The 20,534-nt window shown below is 30.5% G+C and overlaps 1 protein-coding gene across 2 annotated transcripts in view; it reads right to left on the reverse strand.

Moving 5' to 3' along the window:
• LOC126748202 (nipped-B-like protein) overlaps window positions 1-18,205 on the reverse strand; it is a 38,323-nt gene extending 20,118 nt beyond the window's left edge. Inside the window, exons 1-5 of one of the 2 annotated variants that reach the window (XM_050457266.1) lie at window positions 17,321-18,204; window positions 12,572-12,740; window positions 12,392-12,501; window positions 4,531-5,159; window positions 4,101-4,461 (exon numbers count right to left, since the gene is read on the reverse strand). In XM_050457266.1, the coding sequence (XP_050313223.1) occupies window positions 4,101-4,461; window positions 4,531-5,159; window positions 12,392-12,501; window positions 12,572-12,740; window positions 17,321-17,423 (1,372 nt within the window). In that variant the 5' untranslated portion in view covers window positions 17,424-18,204. Of the gene's footprint in view, window positions 1-4,100; window positions 4,462-4,530; window positions 5,160-12,391; window positions 12,502-12,571; window positions 12,741-17,320 lie in introns of both variants that reach the window. The other variant, XM_050457267.1, reaches the window with a different exon arrangement.
• Window positions 18,206-20,534: the final 2,329 nt, after the last annotated feature.

The following is a 20,534-nucleotide window of genomic DNA, read 5'->3' on the forward strand; positions in this document are numbered from 1 at the left end:
AACCTTTTACCTATGATAGACGCAGTATCAGTCACCGCCGTCAAGGACTTGGGAGTGTTCATGGAAAAATGTCATTTGTACCACATCTGGTCACTGTCTGCCTGCTTTGCATCATCGGCCCTGAAAACTCGTATTAATGTTTTCGACAGGTCTACTTCGAAAGATTATTTAATTTTTTTAAGTACATTTTGGGTGATAAACATTATTTTCTTTAGTAGCATAGTTAAAAGCTGCTTCGCTTGCATAATATAAACTGTTAATTGTTGTTTATAAAGGACTTTTCAATTTTTAATTCAAACTCGTGGAAATATTGATATTTTTTTGATGGGGAAAACACTGCTAAAAAATAATGGATGGACAAACAAAACCACTAAGAATAAATGTACGGAAATGTGGTATCTTGAAAAGGTTTATATATAATTCATTTTTTTCTCACTAAATAGAGAGGTTCATTTATTATTAAAATTTTCACCAAATATGTTGTTATAAATTTTGAATGCAATTTAACCAATTAATACAAGCTATTTTGTTTCAATTTTTAAAAAATATAGGTTTACTTTAAAACTATGTAATTGAGTTAAATTAGATCAGTACCTCAGACGCAGTTTTACAAAGAATGCATTATACTTATTCCAGTCAATTAAGGTAGTTAAAGATTTATTGATCGTGCATGGATTGTTTAAAGTAATTCAGATAAGTTCTTATATTTTGTAAATTTGGTCTTAATTATTTTAGATCAACTGAAGTATCCAAAAATAGTAAAAAAAATATTCACTGCATTTAAGGATTTATTTAAATCCTTAATTCAGTCATTAATTATTATGACATTACTTAAATATTTGATAAACTCCGTTCATTGTTAATATGTTTTAACTAGGCACCTTAATCAAGATCTCCTAGAGAATCTATTTTCTGTAATAAGAGTGAGATGTCCAAAACGTTTCACAATTAGATGACAGCCAGACCAGTGAAGCTTTAATTTCAGATATTAAAGCCAATAAAAATTGAACTTTATTCCGTAATTGCACCTACAAGCAATATAAGTCATTTCACTTCTTCCAATCTAAAAATATCGAATAATTCAAATAAAACCGTAAGGTTGGCAACGTGTTCTAATGTAATGTTTCTGGATATTTCGCAAAATTCTTAATAGAGAAAACGAAATGTGAAAACAATTGTGAACATTTTTTGAAAAAGGATAAGTCAGAAATAAGCCATAAATTTTTTTTTCTCAAATCCATAAAAATTACTAAATCAAATTATGTATTTTCTCTAATAAGATCAAATCATTTTTTAAATTTATGTCAAAACAATAAAATCATTTAATGAATTCATAATTAATTTTTAATATTTATAATACAATTTATAAAATATAATTAGATAAAATAAAAATAAATATACTAAACCTATGTCCATGGCAAATTGATAAATATTTACAGTTATTAATTAAGATTCTGATTTATAATAACCGAAAACGGGAAACTCAAAACCTTATTAGCAAATCTCAAAAAAAAATCTAATTATAACCTCACCAAAAATTATTCATTTTAATATCTACTAGAATTAAACAGAGGTCTGACAAAAATTGTTTCTCAATTTTCTATGAGAGCCACTTTCAGGTTTTCTTTATTTTACTTATTTATGAAAATCTTAAATCAATTTATTAATTTTATGGTCTTTAGTAAGTATAGTCAGGATTCACCAAGAAAATTTTGATAAATTATTACTTTTATTTCAACAAGCAAAATTGAATTATTGTGATGTGTATATTTTTACTCAGTGCCTTCAATTAACATTTTCTGAATATTTTATTATTGAAGGTTATAGCACAATCTATAATGGAGGGGATTTGAATAGTAATAATGCGCTGATAATGTTTTTTGATGACTAATTGTACAATAATATAGAAATCTTTATAGGGAATATAAATATTGACTCGAAGGACGTAAATAGCAGTACAGCCCATGTCAAATTGTGGTTTTTTGCCCTATATTAAACTAAAAACTAGATATGACCCAGACTCTTGCTTAAATCAATTTTTTTATCAACACCAGCACAACAACAAACAAATAAATTCTTACATATTACAAACTTGTGGTATAGATCATTATCCAATTATACTTAATATATTGCAACATAACACTCAAAACTCTCTTTTCACAAATAAACAAGATAAATATACCAAAAGAAAAATTAATGACTTGGAATTATTAAAAATAAACTTTATAAACTATGACTGGAGGTTACAGAAACTCAGGACTCTGAAGACTTTTTTTATTAAAAAACAAAATAAATGGAAACAAGAATAATATGAAAAAAGTATATAAAATCATAAATAATGTAACCGGTGGAGGCAAGGGCAAAAAACTTGAACACAAAATGGAGGAAACATCATATTTGTTGGAATTATAACTTGTTCTACCAACTTTGTTGGTAATTTTGTAAAAATAGCTTTTTATATATATTTTTGTATTAATGTTTGTCTTAAAAACATATTTTGTAAGTTTATATTATTTGTTTATAAAATTTAACTTGTAAGATTTCAACATGCCTCCACCCTTAAGTACATCACTCATCACTTGATCACTTAAATGACAGCACTAATAATAAAAACATAGTTGGCAGCATCATAGGATGTCTTAAAAAAAAATAACCAACACGGCCGCGTAACCGGAGATTCCAGCGTCGTTGTAAACCTGACTCAAAGAAGCCAAAATCGACCGGGTACATTTTTTAACACAGGATTGCGTATCTTCCCAAATATTCAATCAACGGTTTTAGGATTAAGAAATGTTATTGTTTTACCATGTAGGTATTTAGCTCCTTTGTTATCGCTACCAATTTGTAAAATGTTTTTATAGTATTTTATAATTTACATTTTTAAATAATAAGTTTGAGGTAACCCCATTTTTACAAATTATTATTATACTTTGTAAAAATAGGGTTACCTTAAACTTTATAGATAAATAAATATACACTTTAAACAGTCCGTGTGCCATTTGTAATTAATATCTCGCACAGGGCATCAAATATTTGGCGTAGATAAAATTAGGCCCACCCAGCAGCAAAAAACCTGTATATGCTGGTGCAGGGGATTAAAATACTGCGCTGTATAGTTAAAATATAGCCTATTGGATAAGCAAAATATATAAAATTCAATTTGTCGTGTAATGAGGATGCCAAGGAGCTCAAAAAGCCCCCCTTTTTCAGCCCGCCAAGATTGGTTAGCATTATATAACATAACAACTAAAATAACTTTTTCGAACATGAAGATTAATATTCCGGGAATGATGACAAATTACTTCAATTTATTATTGAATTGAACAAATTTCATCATGAAACCCTAGAAGAGTTAACTTATTTAACGAAATGTATGTTAACATTTATGCTTGTCTAGATCAGACATGCCTAATATTTGTAGACAATTATCATCAAAGCAAATCAAAAGGATTTGAGAGATTTGCAGCCGTTTTGCGGTATTATTCTGGCTACTAGCCAATAACAAAAATAAATAAGGGATATTATTTAAGTAACGTAACATTTTATTTTTTTTAAACAAAAAAATTATGACATAAAAACCTGCTAGTAAAAGTTAATAGTAATTGAGAAAATAACAGCATAGTAAATTCATGCAAAAATTACTTGTAATATAGATTAAATAGAATTGAAACAAAACAGTACCAAATTAAAAATAACAAAAAATCATAAATTAACTTAAATGAGAAACGTATTTATCATAAAAAATTGCAAAAAAAAACGGATTATCAGAGTAGCGCTACTATATATCCTGTGTGAACTATATGGTTTCTACACCTATATAGGGTGTTTAATCCTGAACCATTTTTTTAAAATCGACTTGTTTGAGATATGCCAAGTAGCATCCTTAAGAAGAATAATTAAAAAGATAGAAAGTAATCAATTTAGTAATTTCTATACCGCCCTTAACTTCAATAATTTTACGCATAAGGACTAAGGAGGAACTCAAAACATAATTTTCAAAAGTGACTATATCAAAATTAACTAGTTAGCTTTGCAAGTTAAAAATGAACTTTATGTACTACCTAAATAAACAATTACTCGGAACTACATATATTAATTACCTTTATTTAAAGGCTTCCTTAATTGCCTCAATTCACTAGTTGTAGTTGCATGAGCCAAGTTACCCTGGATCATCATAGAGGTTGTAGATGCGGATGTGTTAGAAATTGGAGTGAATGATGCATTAACTGTTGCCACGGCAGTTGCTTCTTCATTGGTAGAATGTAAACATGTAGGTGGAGGTAAAATTGAATGTGTTGTCTGTGGTGTAAGTGCTGATAAGTCATCTGATAAAGCTGTTAAGATGTCTGCTGTTTCACTTTGCAAACAACCAATGTTATTTGATCGTTGTTGGTCCATCGATTGTTCAGCATGGTGAGACAGCTCTAAACCTCTTTTGGCAATGCCACTTGGATCAGTAGTCTGTGAAATAACATATATGTTATTGGGCTGCTTAAACAACAATTCAGAACTTTTTTTAGTCTGTCTTACCGGCTGAATAACCGAAGTAGGAATGTTTTTGGAATTTGGCTGTTCATTTTGTAGTCCACCTTCAGGTAATTTACTATCAATAGAGGAAGTAATTTCCATTCCAAGCGTAGGAACTTCCGGTTTTCTTGGAGCTTGATACATATGTGATTTATCGAAATTACTGCTTTGGTGTTGTTCTTCTGGCTGTTGCTGGTGTGTAGGTATTCTTAATACTTGTTGTAATGAGTTAAAGTCTGGTGTAGAAGTCTGATCTTGCATCTTCGGATGTTGCTTCTGATTTACCTCCATCCCCTGTTGCGACACTAATTGATCTTGTTGCTGGGGTATCTGTTGAATTGAAGCTGCAGTTTGGTGTTGTTGCGGTAAGGGCTGATGTTGTTGAATAAGGCTTGTTTGAGAGGTAGAAGCTTGTTGCATTAAATTGTGTTGTGAAATGGATGGTGGATTATCAACAGGTTGTTGTGCAGATTGTGAAAGTTGTTGTAAAGCTGTACCCTGAGGTTGCGAAGCAAGTATTTGCTGCGAACATGAACTTTTCCCTTTAGCTCCTGAAGAGGTCTGTTGTTGAAGGGCCTGCTGTTGTCTAATATACAGTTGTTGTCTTTGTTGAAGCAACATCCGCTGGTAAGCTGCAATTACAAGTATAGTACTTATTTATGTTAACGAGTAGCTTTCTCTGAAAATTGCATATTTTAAGTAAGTATGCATTGTTTAATTTTCATAAACAATTTATTTAGTCCTGGTAGCATACAATCTAGATAGATGGTAGATACGATATCCTACTTTTATGTGCGTTTTAAAATGCACTTAAAAATACGTTGTTTTATAAAGAAAATTTAATTGTATTATTTTTTATTGTAACATTATAGGCAATTTACTAGTAAATGAATAAATATTCCTCAAGATATAATAGTAAACAGTTATATAATCGACCAAGTCGCACATTTAAGGCTCTGCAAACAACTATCCATTATTGATAGCCGTCTAAATATTAAATCCCTTGCTTTTACCTCAACTTAATTTTTTAAAAGCTACTATTTCAAAAATATGAGTTATGCCTATTAAGGCTTATATTAATAAGATTTTTTTTTACACTTCCAACACCTTACCAAAAAAGGGACTAAAAAAGGGCACTTAATATTGTATCCTTACATTAAAATTACGAGGCAGTTTTACCAATAACCAAAACTTTTTATTTTACTCTCGACACGTGTTTCGCTAACGATGGTAGCATCTTCGGGAGAAGAGTAAAACTAAACTAGTTTAGCGAAACATGTGTCGAGAGTAGTAGAGTTTTGGTTAGTGGTAAAACTGTCTGGTAATTTGTGTGTCACGTCCTAAGGTTGCAACCATAGGACTACGTATCCTTACAGTTAATGGTTTCGTAATAATTAAAATTTTTATTTAAAAATAGATAAGGATATTTATAATTCGCAAATACTCTCAGGAACTGGTCAGGCTGTAGGGTACGGCTTGTACACGCAGTAACGCTGGTAACCAAGAAGTTTCCTTTGTTAAACTGGGACTCGCGAAACTGTTGGTGGGTCCTAGACCAGCATAGCGAAATGTGTAGCTGTCTCAGGGCTAAAGAGTGTGTTCGATAATAGGATTCTCCGGAGATGAATGGAAACACTTGGCATGAGACGAGCACACATAGCTATGCCCACTGCCTGTCTCACTGAGTAATTTCCCCTAAACAGACGTGAAATTCGACTAACTTTCTAATTTTTTTAAACTATTCTAACTTTTAGGTAGCAAGCACCTTTGCTCCACTCAACTTTTTATCTGTATACCTTTTCTGAACATCCATAATGTATAAATTAATTTGTCAGTAAATGATATGATATATTTTACCACTGTTATACAGTTCATCCAGTTCTTTCTTTTATTCTAGAATCAAGTCCATTATCATTACATCTGTAAATGCATTTCACTCCAAAGTCCTCTTATAATTTATTACAAAATTTAATTTATTAGGCTTTTAATACTTACAATTTTTAAAATATAGGTTTTTAACAAAGCTAATATTTATGCTGATTATTCTAAATTAACACCCTTTATTTCTTTCTACTTAAACCCAATAACCTCAAAGTGGCAACTAGTACACTAAAAAATATCAATGTTTGTCTTCGATTTAGCCGCAATCAACCTGCATACATCAACCCTCTCATTACCGATACAATCAATAGTTACAATTCAGTTCGATACCCATAAAAACTTTTTAAATTCAATTTGTATATAACTATTTACATAAAATGATTTGAAATATTTACATCAAATTCGGCTTAAAACAACTTAATAATTGTTCCTTTGTTGCACTGTTGACAACATTCGGTAAATCACGACCACGCTCTATTGTGAACAGTCGATATTACAGCACTAGTGTTTAAACTCTGGATCTCTGGAATCTGGGAGCTACAGACTTCCTTGTTACATAAAATTTTAGGGACTTTGGGAGCCAAGAGGATAAGGGGAATTTTTTGCGTTTTTGAGAAAGATTACTAGGGTGGAGAGGGAGGTTTTTGGGATAAATTTTTTAACTGTTTGTATTTTTTTCGCTATTGTTTAAATAAATACATTTTCTTATAAATTAAAGTTACGATAACGAGATAATTTGTTAAGTTGTGTTTAAGCAGTTGTTTAAAGAATTAGATTAACCAGTATTTTGGCACTGTTGGATTTTTTGTAATGAAGGTCAGTTTTTTGGCTGTCAAATTTATGTGTTAGTTATTGTTCTACTTTTTGGATTTGCTTGTTTGTATGTACGAGTTATTGCGTTTTTTTTGTGCATTTGCAGAAATTAGTCGGATGTTTCAGCAGATCACGGCCACTAGTCTGAAATTTTTGTACAATCTGTAATAGTAAGGATGGTTGTATTTGTCAAATGTGTAATTTGAAACCAATTTTTTACATTTAATCTTAGAGAGCACTCGGTTGTAGTTAAAATAAAACCAAATGTTTTGTAATGTATAAGTTGCATACGATACATACCTGTGAATGTAAAAGCGACGATTGCTAACAAAATCAAATATTCAAATATTTGGTGAGTGCCTAGAAGAGACTGAATCGGAAATAAATAATACATCAAATAACTTTTGTCTAAAAGTTGCTAAACGGAAATGTATCCGAAAAAGTCCTGCTTCTTTAAAAATAATTTGTTTTTTTACTAGCTATAATACTTGAATTAATAGTCTTTTTTAATTTTTTTAAATTTGATATAACATATACATTAGAAAGTATACGTACAGAATTTCTAACTAAGTTTGATATCTACGTCCAGTATGAAAATTAAGTTAAATACTAACAGAATGTATTATATGTATATGTACTCTTTTTGCATACAAATAAAATAATTTCATAAAATGTATATTTTCATTTAAATATTCACAGCAAGACTGGATTGTGATATTTGCTCTCATGCCCAATGATACAACAGTTTGTCATAATCTACGGATTCTGGCATGTTGTCGTTAATTTAAGTTGACTCACCTTTTTCTTTTGTACATCAGATCCCTCAAGTGGTAAAGCCATGAATTAGATATACTTTTTGAATTTAGGCTTTTATTTTACATGCTGTAACATTTAAATTATATAAATATTATTTAATTTTATTATTTTCTGTTTAAATCGATTTTCTTTTTAAATACAGTTCTACATCAAAAGTTGTTGATATTTGTAATTGATATTTTTGACAGTTATTTGCTTGCAATCATTGTACCAGGTTTGTAGTTTGCTTTTAATAGTTGACAGTGAGTTTCTAGGAGACGTACCTAATTTGGAACGATTTTTTTTAAGTTTCTAAAAAGTAAAATAAGTAAGGTTTTAAATGGATTGGCTATTTTTTTATCAGATGTTTTTGTCATTAAAATTATGAGTTTATTTAATAATGTAATGATTTTATTGTGAATTTTTTTTTATTATATTGTATATTTTGCTCTAATGAGCATTATTTTAAAAGAAATAACATAAAAGATTTCACTTTCATTAATAGTTTCAGGACCGATGGGTTTTAATAATTTCGGAATAGGAGGTTTGGGGGAAATAGTAGTTATGATAAGGGATGCTTGGCTCTCACCGCTATAGTTTTCGTTGATATCAGAGTCGCTGGTTTCAGTGCCTCCAACCCACATCTAATCTTCTATTTACCTTCATTTCCTTAGATTGTTGTTTTTTGAATTTTTATGCAGGGTTTAGTACCACCGGAACAGTGTTGCGTGTCTGCATCTCAGATGTATTGATGGGCATGGAACAATTTCTGGAACTAGATTTTTGTTCTTAAAACATTGAAACATCATCACCTGAAACTATTGACAGATTGTTTGAAATCAACATCTTTCGGCTATGTTACCAAATACGTTTTCAAAAAATTAAATATTGTAATTTGCTTGCTTTTAAATATTCTGACAGTTATCCAAAGTTAATCCTATATAACAAAGAAAATTGAAATATAAGAATGTAGTTGATTTGGTATTGTCAGATATGTATATTCTCTTGAAGATAATAATATCTGGTTATAATTATCTTCAAGAGAATATGTTCTTTTGCAATAATATAGTTAAATTTGTCGAACAAGAGATAATCAAACGCGCCCTCACCTATTTACAGATATTGACACCAAACAAAATCGCCATTTTTTCGTTATTTAATTTAAGAACAGTTTTCAATTATAATATAATATTCAGACTTCATGATTGATTAAAGGCTTACCTGTAAATGAGATAATAGTGCTCTCTTTATATTCCCCGTGATGCGACATGGATGAGATAGTCGGTGCTACCTTACAAACAATATTAAGAGGTAGAGAAAGGAATGTACTCAACAAATAAAAACTCTGAACACTCTGAATTTAATTTTAACAATTATATAATTAAAATTTTTGTAGATAAACATATAATTCTCTGTTTTTAATTATATACATATTTTAAATTTTACAGTTATACATATATATAAAAACAGATGATAAGAAAGTGATTAATTTGGAGGTAAACTATGATTTAGTAGACATCGGTTTAAAAACGTTAGACACTGACACTGATTTAAACTGACAGCTAGCACCGGCGTCGTGACCAGAGACTTCCATCACATAAACATAATATTTGCCATTATTAAAACTTAAATGGAGTTCAAAAGAAAATATAATATTTACGCCTGTAAGAATGCTCTAAACTATTTATTTTTTCTAATATATGTAATTTGTTAAGCAAGTTGCCCACGTTTTTAGGTATATCGCGCTTTTAATACCGAGAGCTTGTAAGTAAATATAAGGCGAAAGAGGATTTACTGTCGGAAGTGTTATTAAAAAACTTGTTTCTGGATTCTAAACTAATACTCAATGGCCTGTTCCTAACGGTCAACCAAAGGCCTCTTTAAGAGTTTAGGAAAATTTTGTAATTTAATGACATATTGATTCTGATTTTTTGGTGTTTTGATCAACAATTGGCAAAACTAAACAGATCCAGGGATCTAATCATAAAATATGTTCTTGAAGTTTTTTTTGCAAAAACAACCACAACATTACACAGCTGTATGATTCATAGTGACTAAAACTTCATCTAAATCAATATAGTTCACCAAGAAATCTTTTATATGACCTACTGGTGGAAATCTTTTGAATGGATCATTTTGGAACCATTTCCTAAATGTTCATTAATAATAATATATTAAACAAATTATTGGGAATCTAAAAAAATGTGTGAAGATGGAATTTGAAAAACAGGGTTATAAGTCCCACAATGTGTATATTGTGTATGTGTATTGTGAAGACCAATTTGTGGTATTATGCTTCTTCTTAAAATAACCCAAGATATTACAATTTGTTTAAAATGTGAAAAGCATTTAACACAAATCTAACATATTATAAAGAGTCAAGATTTTTTGAAGCTGGTAAGATTTTCTTTACAGACAAACTATAGTATTACCTTTACTTTTCCAGATAGGGTACTACTGTACTCAACAATATGAATTGGAGGAACTAACTATACATAAAAAACACAATCTTTATTAATAATTACTTATGAATTTATACCAGTCACTTATAGATGACATGTCAAATGAAAATATTAAATAAGGTGGAGAGCAGATGTTACTTTGCTAATATAATAAATATATGTCTTGCTAATAAATATAATTCATAATAAATCTATAAATTTAATCCCTTGTTAAATATATGAAATTTTAAAACTTTTTTTTAGATTTGAGATATCATATATATATCCAGAGGGTTTTTAAAAATATTGCGACAAATTTCAGGAGCGCGTTTCTTGGACGAGGCAAAAAAGTTGCTATAAACAGATATCCTAAACATCTTAGATTTTACACTACAGCATTCATAGCCTTTTCCAATACACGATTTAAACTTTTATATTCGCCATTGAGGTTCATGCAGGCTTTGAACTGAATGGTTTTTTAAAAGTAATGAATAAGCCACTGGTTTTTCTTGTAATAAAACATATTTTTGAATTCTTTGTTTCTTTTAGAGCATATCTGGTCTCTTGTTCGTTTTTCGCTCAATGCGCGGTTTCACCGCAATAAAAAAAAAAGTTTTTTATATTATTTTTATTATAAATACTTTATTATTTAATGCTTATCAGGTAGGCATTTTTTAAAGAGCTGGAATGAGCCGAGTTTTTGAGTGATAAAATGAAATATAAATTATTTATTCAAGAAATACTTAACAAGATTACAAAAGTTGTTCAAAGTGGCCACCTTGAACATCAATATAAGCGTCTAGTTTACGTCGCATTGATTGGCGGACACGTTCGAAAATTCCTGGGGTTCGAATTATTTCACAAGACGCTATAATGCGATTCCAGAATTCCTTCACATTTTCAGTTGGAGTTCTGTAAACCTTTCAAGGTGACTCCCCACAGAAAAAAATCAAGCGGATTCCGGTCGGAAGACCGTGGAGGCCAAGGTTGGGTACCTTCTTGTAGATTTATATCCATGTTCATATCCAACGATTAGAATATGTAATATCTAAATACTGCCACAAATAAACTAAAATGTGCTGGAGCACCGTCATATAAAAAGAACATTCGTTGTCTAAGCGAAATAGGAACTTGCTTGCTCATTATCAAGAAATCATAGAGTGATTGTGAATAACGCGATTAGATTGACGTTCAGCCTAAATAGGCATGGACTATCTACCGACATGGCTTCTCTTGCCTTGCCGGTAGATAGTCCATAAACAAAGTGCATATCGCACATTTCATGATGTGTGTAATTATACATTTCTATGATTGTAACGTTTATAAAAAACGTCACTTTAAATGATTTCACCGATGCCAATGTCAACTTATAAAACAATGATTATAAAATGTAAGAACTGGAGGCAAACAAATACTTTTTTTGGGGCAAGAGAAGTATTTGGTAAAAAGATGCGAAAAACCGTGCATCGGGCGAAAAATAACCAAGGTGTAATATATGGATATGCTCTAAATAAAAATTTAAAAATATTTTTTATTACAAGAAAAACCAGTGGTGTACCCTTTTGCTTTTAAAAATTCTTCAGTTCAAAGCCCGCATGAACGCCAATGTCAAATCTAAACATTTAAATGGTGTATAGGAAAAACGCTCTGGATGCTTAGAAACTGGGGTATCAAATTCATTGAAAAAAGTAAGTTTTTGTTTTTTTCAACTTTATCACCCTGTAGTGTAAAATCTAGGATGTTTAGGACATATGTTTATAGGAACTTTTTGCTTGATTCCGTCCAAGGAACACGTCCCTCAATTTTGTCGCAATAATAAAAAAACACCATGGAAGGTGGAATTTCTTTTGAAAAACTAAAATGTTTGTCATATGTAATATACTATTAACATAAATTCAATTTTATCAACTGAATTAAGCAATATAAATACATACCTTTACCAGTATATGCATCTGGATTAGCCTCCAATATAGCTTTCAGCAAATCAGGCATTCCATCTTGAACTTGCAGCTTGCCAACACCAGCATAATTGTCTTTAACTTCTCTACAAAATTATACATACATAATATTGAAGAGAAAATGCTGATAATAAAGTGATCAACATTCTTACTTACATATGTTCAGCAGAAGTTTTTTCCAAAGATGCCACCAGGTGAGGAACCAGAAATTCATTTTTCTGCCTGAGCAAGTTCTGAGCTTCTTCAGCAACTCGAGGATGAAATAGAAGAGTTTTATTACTTATAGTAGGTGGATGAGGTGAAGGTAATGGTAATTCTGGTAAAACTAGAAATTAAAAACAAAATTAATACCTATTATAAGTGGCCTATTCAAGTGACAAGTCAAATTCAAAAAAAATTCCAAGCAGAATCATAACACATTTTATATACTGAAAATCAACAATATTTTTAAAGATTTTATTTCAGTAAACAAAATATCCATGGACAAAACCCATTTTTTTAACTAAATATTTCAACATAATACTTATTTCTAAACTAATAAAATTAAAAGTCAGTAGAATATTCCTTATTGGCAATAACCTCGCAACATTGGTTTGGCATGGATTCCAAAAGTTTCATAATGGTTTCTTCTCCAACAGAATTCCAGGATTCTTGCTTGCTTATTATATCATTTTTATTGCTGCTCTGATGTTGTCGTATATGCCGGTCTAATTCTTCCCACAGGTTTCCAATAGGGTAGAAATCAGGACTTCGGAAAGGTCCCGAAATCTGATAATAAAGCAAAGCAATTGACATATGAAACTAGTATGGCAGAACATGAAAAGGATTCTGAATGTATGTTGAATTCTATATGAATATGAGAAAGTGAGAAACAGCAATTTTGTCATGAAATTAAAACTTTGCAATACCAAATTATAGGACATCAATCCATAAATAAGGCAAAACATTTTAAGAAAGTTAATAAACCCTCTTGAGAGGCAAAGAAATGTGGAAAAAAAGGAAGATAAAGAGAAGAAGAAAATGCCAATTCTTTGTGATAAGACTGGAAAAGATTTAACTAGGTTCCTACAAGAGAAACTCAAACATGACTATTGCGTTCAGTGCGTTATTAAACGTGGTGCACCATATGTGAATTTGATTGCTAACATAGAAAAGCTCACTAAGGATTTTACTACAAATGACTGTGTCATTATCCTAGCAGGTACTAATGAATTTCAACAAGGTAAAATGCTAAATATAAAGTCTATTTGGAATAAAGTTGTATATTTACACACACCAATATAATATTTTTATGTCACCCCACTGTTGAGAAATTTGTTATTTCTAATACAATCCAATGTTTCTTTTAAGGAAATTACGGTCTTCTTTATAAATAAAGTAGTAAAATATTGCACTATTATAAAATAGTGCAATAATGGGTTATATTATTATATCTGTAACCAAACTAAAATAAATTCTATTAAACTTAAAAACTTAAAAAAATCACACACATCTTTACTAAGTCAACAATTTAAAGTTAATTAATAGTATTAATAATCAAAAATAGCAACAAAAATAAAAAAAGGAAAATAATTCTAAAGAGCTATCTTAAAACTAAGTAAAGGAGAGAAATATAATATTGATGACATGTTTCTCAGGTACCTCTTAAGTTAATCTAAACTTAAATTAAATAAATAAATTTGCAGATCATTTGCTAATGACATCTATCAAGAGGATAGAATAGATGCAATTTATTTGTTGCATACAATACGTATGTATATAGAATAGATGTAATTTATTTGTTGCATACAATAAAGATTATTTTATTTTATTTTATTTATACCATATTTAGTTCTGTGAAAAGGTATTCTAAAAGATGACTGTTGTCTTAAATTACGACTGAATCTATTAAAACCTATATCTTCCAAAAGAATAGTGCAATCTAACATACCATTTATCAACTTATATAAATAAATTATTTCAAGCCTTTTCATAGCTATAATAAATCAAGCTATAGTCATGGTCCGCTATTCTAATCCCACTCTTAAAAGCACTTACTCGTAGAAATTTGGGCTGTCTTCTTCATATTTCATAATTTACAGTACAGGCAAAGAGCACACCCACAGGTTGTGTGTGCTCTTTGCCGATGACACAACTGCTTCTTGATGACACAATGCTGCAAATTCATATAAGGAATCACTATTTGGATCTATTTATGGTCTTGCAGGGAAACTCAACAGGGGTCTGTATGTGCTCAGAAACCTCTGTAATTGTATCTCTGCTAATATCTTAAGAACAGCATACTTTGCCATGTTTCATTCCCATCTTTTATATGCAATTCTTGCCTGGGGTCATGCAGCAGAGCGAAGCAGGGTTTTTGGCTTACAAAGAAAGGAGAATGATATCTGATTTAGATTACATGGATGATTGCAAAAATATTTATGCTAGTCTTGGTCTCTTGACTGTGCCTTGTTTGTATGTGCTGGAGTGTCTGCTGTATGTTAAACAGTGTGAGGGTCAGTTTTAAGCTCACAGGGATGTCCATGACTACAACACTTATGCAAGGAACAATTTGGTACCTGCCTATTGTCATGTGAGGAGTTGTCAGGATGGGCTATTAAATTTTTTAAAGTATTCTGAGATATGACTAAGGTTTTACCAATTAAAGATTTTAAGCAGAGGGTGAAGTGTTATCTAATAAACAATGTGTTCTATTCTTTTGTTGAGTATTTTAATTCAGATTTTAACATGTTGTAAGGGCCATTATTTTAAATCTTTTTGTTTCTTTTCTTTTTAATCCTTTTGTTTTAGTATGTATCTCAGGTCATATTGTTTTCACAAACCCTTTTAAGCGATTTCTTTTTAATTAATATTATTTTATCTTTTTTGATGTATGTAAACTGTATATGTGAGAGCATGAATAAATTATTGAGTTTTGAGTACACAATAAATGGCTTGGTTCTCAAATCTACTACTACTGTTAATGACTTGGGTGTGTTACTGGATAGTGAATTGACTTTTGTGCCTCATTATGATGAGATTGTCAATAAGGGTATGCATAATCTTGGTTGTGCATAACTCAATTGATAAAATGTCTGTCTTTTGTTTTAAGATGCTCTACTATTCAATTATTTGTTCTGGGCTTGAATATGCATCACCTATATTATCACCTTTTTATTCTAACCATGTGGAAGAGATTGAAGCTGTTCAAAAAACATTTCTTTGTCCCCTAGCATTCAAGGCTGACATTAAAATTGACCAGAATTTTCATATTAATTATAAGATAATAGAGGATATATTTAAATAGTCTTAAAGCAAGGAGGACTCAATCAGATTTACTCACATTTTATAAAATATTAGCCTGTAAAGGACTTTATACAATAAAGCATTTTTTGATTTGTTTGAAATTTTCAGATAAAAACTATTGTTACATTACCTTTGATTTATGTTTAGGGTCATTATCCTGCTAATATATCTAGGTCAAGGGTAAATTATCCTCAGCAAATGGTATTATTAAATTTTTAGAATATCTAAATACACAAATTGATCCATAACATGTAATGGTGCACACATCTCAATAACATGCATTCAATGGTCACATGCATCCTCAATAACATGTAATGGCCAGATACAGTACCCAGAAAACTAACCCCATACCATGCAGCATCCACCAGCATGCTTTACAGTAGGCTTTGTATATTTTGGATCAAATCTTTTGTCTTCTGGAAGATGTACCCACAGTATCCCATCAGAGATAATTCTGCTTCCCTTAGACATCTTTGTATGGTCTTAGAATAACATTAATACCACCAGCCAATTCACTTAAATTTTTTTTTTTAAAATTAATTTTGTTTTTGGGAATTGGACTGGGCAATTTTTTTTATGATTATATCAATTTTTTTTGTTTTTGTCGGGCAGCCACTTATTGTCTTGCTTACAACAGATTCATGGAAACTAAGCATTTTGCTTGTCATGTCCACTTGTCATACAGCACTCTTGTGTGCAACTATTTTTGTATGAAGATCTTCCAACAAATATATTCCACATGGCATATTCACTAAAAAACTATTAACATCTCATGTAAACAAAATAATTAATAAATTTAGCTAATTCTTACGCAAGTTTCTCTATTTATTTCCAGCCTAAAATATCTGGATTCATACTATAAACATAAAATAAAAATATATAAATATAGTTCAATACCAGGGTTGTGAACTCTTAAATATATTTGAATTGAATTTTTCATTATCATAATTATTGTTACTAATTAGGACTGTTTATACCATGTAATTTATAATATTATGTATTGCTGATTTCTGTATGCTCGGTTAAGCAAACAGCTTTGCTTGCTTGTCGCCGAGTTTAATACAAAGTCGTTTATTATTATTATTATTATTATAAACAACTGATAAAAAAAAATTTGGAATCTGATTGAAAAAAAGCCACTAAAGGTTTTTACAATATAAGGAATTTTAAAAAGTTTCTCTACTTCTGTCCAATAATGTATAACATTAATTGAAACCAATTTAAAAGAACGTTATGCTAAAGAATACTAATAATGGTTTTAAGAACCTGCCATTTTTTACAGCATTATTCCAATTCTTCTGAAAGTATGAAATAGTACTTAGACTTATCACCTGCCCTATTATTTTGTTAAGTTTTAGAAAAGTGTATCATCTTATCTTGCTTTTTATTTTATTAGAAAACAAAAACTTTCAAGTTATTAAAAAAAGTTTTCAAAATGCCCATGTTCAAAAGGGCTTGAAAACAACTAATAATAGCTAATTCCATTAAAAAATATAAATAAATCCTCCTTGGTTAAAGAGTATGTGAAACAGGTCTAGACATAACTGTAATTGTATTAATTACATGCAACATTTAACCATAGTAAATGCAAAGATGCAACATTTTAAGTATTTGACTTACCTTTTAATATACTGTATTCAGCTGGCAAGGCAGCCTTACAATCAGTAAGGCTAGCCACACCAGCAAGCGTGGTGATGGGAACATGAGGAGATCCTTGATCCATCTCCACTGATTCCAAAAATTAAAATTTTATCTAATAATCATTTTTAGTATTATCCATTTTAGTTTGTGAATTAAAACAGTAATGTATATGATTGATGTAGGCTCCATAGGAAGGCCTATGTTTCTGGTAGGAATTCATATCAGTATCTGATTATTCCTAACCTCTCACTAAAACAAAGGGGTTAAGGATATAGATATTCACTTTGGGGGTTTCAGGTTGTTATTTTATGTAATGCCTGCTAGATCCTAGATAAATCCCTCTTCAAATATTAGCAATAAACTATTTTTTTTGTGTAGAAACAAATCAAAATGACTTAACTGTCAAGATCATTATAGTTTGGCTGATTTGACATCAATAAACATTTTCCTTGTAATAACTCAAGAATGACCATATCTTTTATCTTTTAGCCATATTTACGGTCGCAGAATTATTTAAAAACAATTCCACTATGAATATTTGGGGGAAGTTCTCTTATAAAGGATGTTTGACTTGGAAAATAAATTGTTTTGTTTGCTTGCAGACCCCGTTAGTGACGCCGTCAGTTTGGCTAGATCTGTTGGACTCAAAGAACTCCTTGCCGCCGATTGCTAGTCTGTTAAGGTCCGAAAACCCATTTTTATTCACATAATCCTACACTTTTCACAATTATTGTTATTATTATCAAATTTCAATGTTCTAAACAGACGGAAACTCAGGGAGGAAAACTCCAGTTACCAGTTAACACTTCTCGATCGGTAATACTTAGTAATTTCGTTCATAGATGGCTGATGTGGTTTTCAAATTATTTGTTTTTTTTCTTATTAACTTTTTTCCTACGTCTAACGTTCATTGACTTTACATTTTATATTTAGATTTTTAATGACTTTCAAAAATAATAAAAATTTAACGTGTCTTCGTCCCGAAACTAACATTTTTAATTTAAAATTTTGTAAGTACATCTTTTACATAGTTCGCCTATTCATGGCGGATAAATTACAAATTAGACTGATTTGTCACTACTATATATACATTTATGTCAGAAAAGAACAGAAACCTGTACACACGCTTGCCACGGTTGCATTAAGGTGCTTCTACATATTAACTCACCAAGCGGAATTAAACTAGTTTTGCCAAAAGTTAGTTTATACCTAAAGGCGAACGTTCAGTAGCACCGGCATACATAATCTTAAATCCAATAAAGTTGATTTTTTGGTTTATTTACTTTAAAATTTAAGTTTGTATATCGATTTTCGGTTTTGCGAACTGTATCATAAAATATCGTCGGCTTAAGATGCAAATGGCCTAACTCCAGTTTTAGCTAAAATTAACATTTTAGGTTGGTTAGGTTCATAAAAATTAACCGCGTCGACTTAAATATGCCTAACAACCGAAATGTCAAAAATGCCGCGACAAAATACCAGTTGAAACTCGCCTATCTCCGGCTTAATTTTCAACAATATGCAATTGGCCTAACTCCCAGTGTGTAATGGTAATAACAGGTGAAACGTTGTTGTTCTTAATTTTATGTGCATAAAACAATATCTGAGGTAAGTATCGATAATTTTTGAATGCTTTAATTACCTTTGACGTTCAAATTATCTAGAGAACATAAATTTAGTATTTAAATTTTGTGCATTCTTGGGTAAATCTGATGTTAGAATATCGTGTTGGAGTTTTGTTCAATTTTCATCTTATACTTACTTAGTTTGGATAGGAGATAAACACAAAAGTACCTATTAATATTTTCCCCCTATAATACCTATAAAAAATCTAATTTAAAATTTGGCTTTACTTTAAAAAACTAACATTATGAATTTTTGCTTAGCTACATAAAAGTATACTTTCTAATTAACGATGTATATTTCAGAATGAATCCGCAATCCCGTGCGATGAAAATGCTTTTATTGGCTAAGCAAAACACCCAGGAAAAGCCCAACAGACAAAGCGATTCTGAAAGCGATGTAACAAGAGATTTCTTAACATTTTATGATACTTTTGATCAAAATGAGAATTTACACTCTTAACTGATAGTACTAATCTAGCAAGCTCCTCAGCATCTAATAACCACTTATTAGCTGACGACAATTTAATTACTGATGATGATTTACTCACCCTGGCTGAAGAAGAAGTTGCTTACCTGAATTTTATCTCCTCAAATTTTCCTGAAGATGAAATCAACATTGAACCAGAAGATCGTCAGAATTTCGTTCCAGAATCAATTTATGGTGAAGGGACTTCCATTTTAGAAGAAGAAGTTATTGAAGTTTCTTCTAGTCGTTCAGATAAATCTAATGAACCCAGTGAAAATGAAGTACTAGAAGAGCTACAAAATAACACTCCAATCGAAACCCCTTCACGGACACGCAAAAAGAGACGTCATGTAGATTAAAAGGAATGGAAGAAAAATAAAAATAAGATTTTGAGACAAGAAGGAAAGGAATATTTTGGAAAACAAAAGCAAGAAGAAAAATGGAATTATGATATTAAAAAAAAAGCAAAAGCTATAGGACCGAGATGCAAATGCAGTAATGGTAAGCCACAAAAACCAGTAATGAAGTGCAATGAGATAATAGAAGATCAAAGATCAGAAATTTTTACAAGATTTTGAAATTTTTTGTGGAACGAAAAACAATTGTTTCTAAGGACGCTGGTTGAAAAGAAAAGTACTTCAAGAGCTAGGGACCGAAAAAAAGAGAACGAGTCAAGAAGGTAATTTTCCTATATATATTTTCTTCATACAACATCTAAGATAAGAGTGTGCAAAACAATGTTTTGCAATACTCTTTCAATTGCACCAAGAACTGTTGCACATTAGTCGATTGAAAAAAATAAATCACACCACACTGCAAATGATTTGGTGGATGATGACCTTAATGATACGCGTGATAATAATTCCTCCCAAATAGTGAATCGAAAAGCGAAAATCGACACACAAAAAGAACATTTTTTGCAATTTCTTTAAAGTTGTTCCAAAACTAGAGTCACATTATTGTCGAAAGAGCACAAAGAAATTATACCTTGAAAGATCTTGGCAAACAAAAATGGAATTATATCGGTTTTATAAGAATAACTGGTGTAGAAAAAACGATTATCTATTGCAGCATTTAATAACAGTTTCGACGATTTTAGTTT

Source organism: Anthonomus grandis, chromosome 22 (genome assembly GCF_022605725.1).
Source record: "Anthonomus grandis grandis chromosome 22, icAntGran1.3, whole genome shotgun sequence".
Taxonomy (NCBI): domain Eukaryota; kingdom Metazoa; phylum Arthropoda; class Insecta; order Coleoptera; family Curculionidae; genus Anthonomus; species Anthonomus grandis.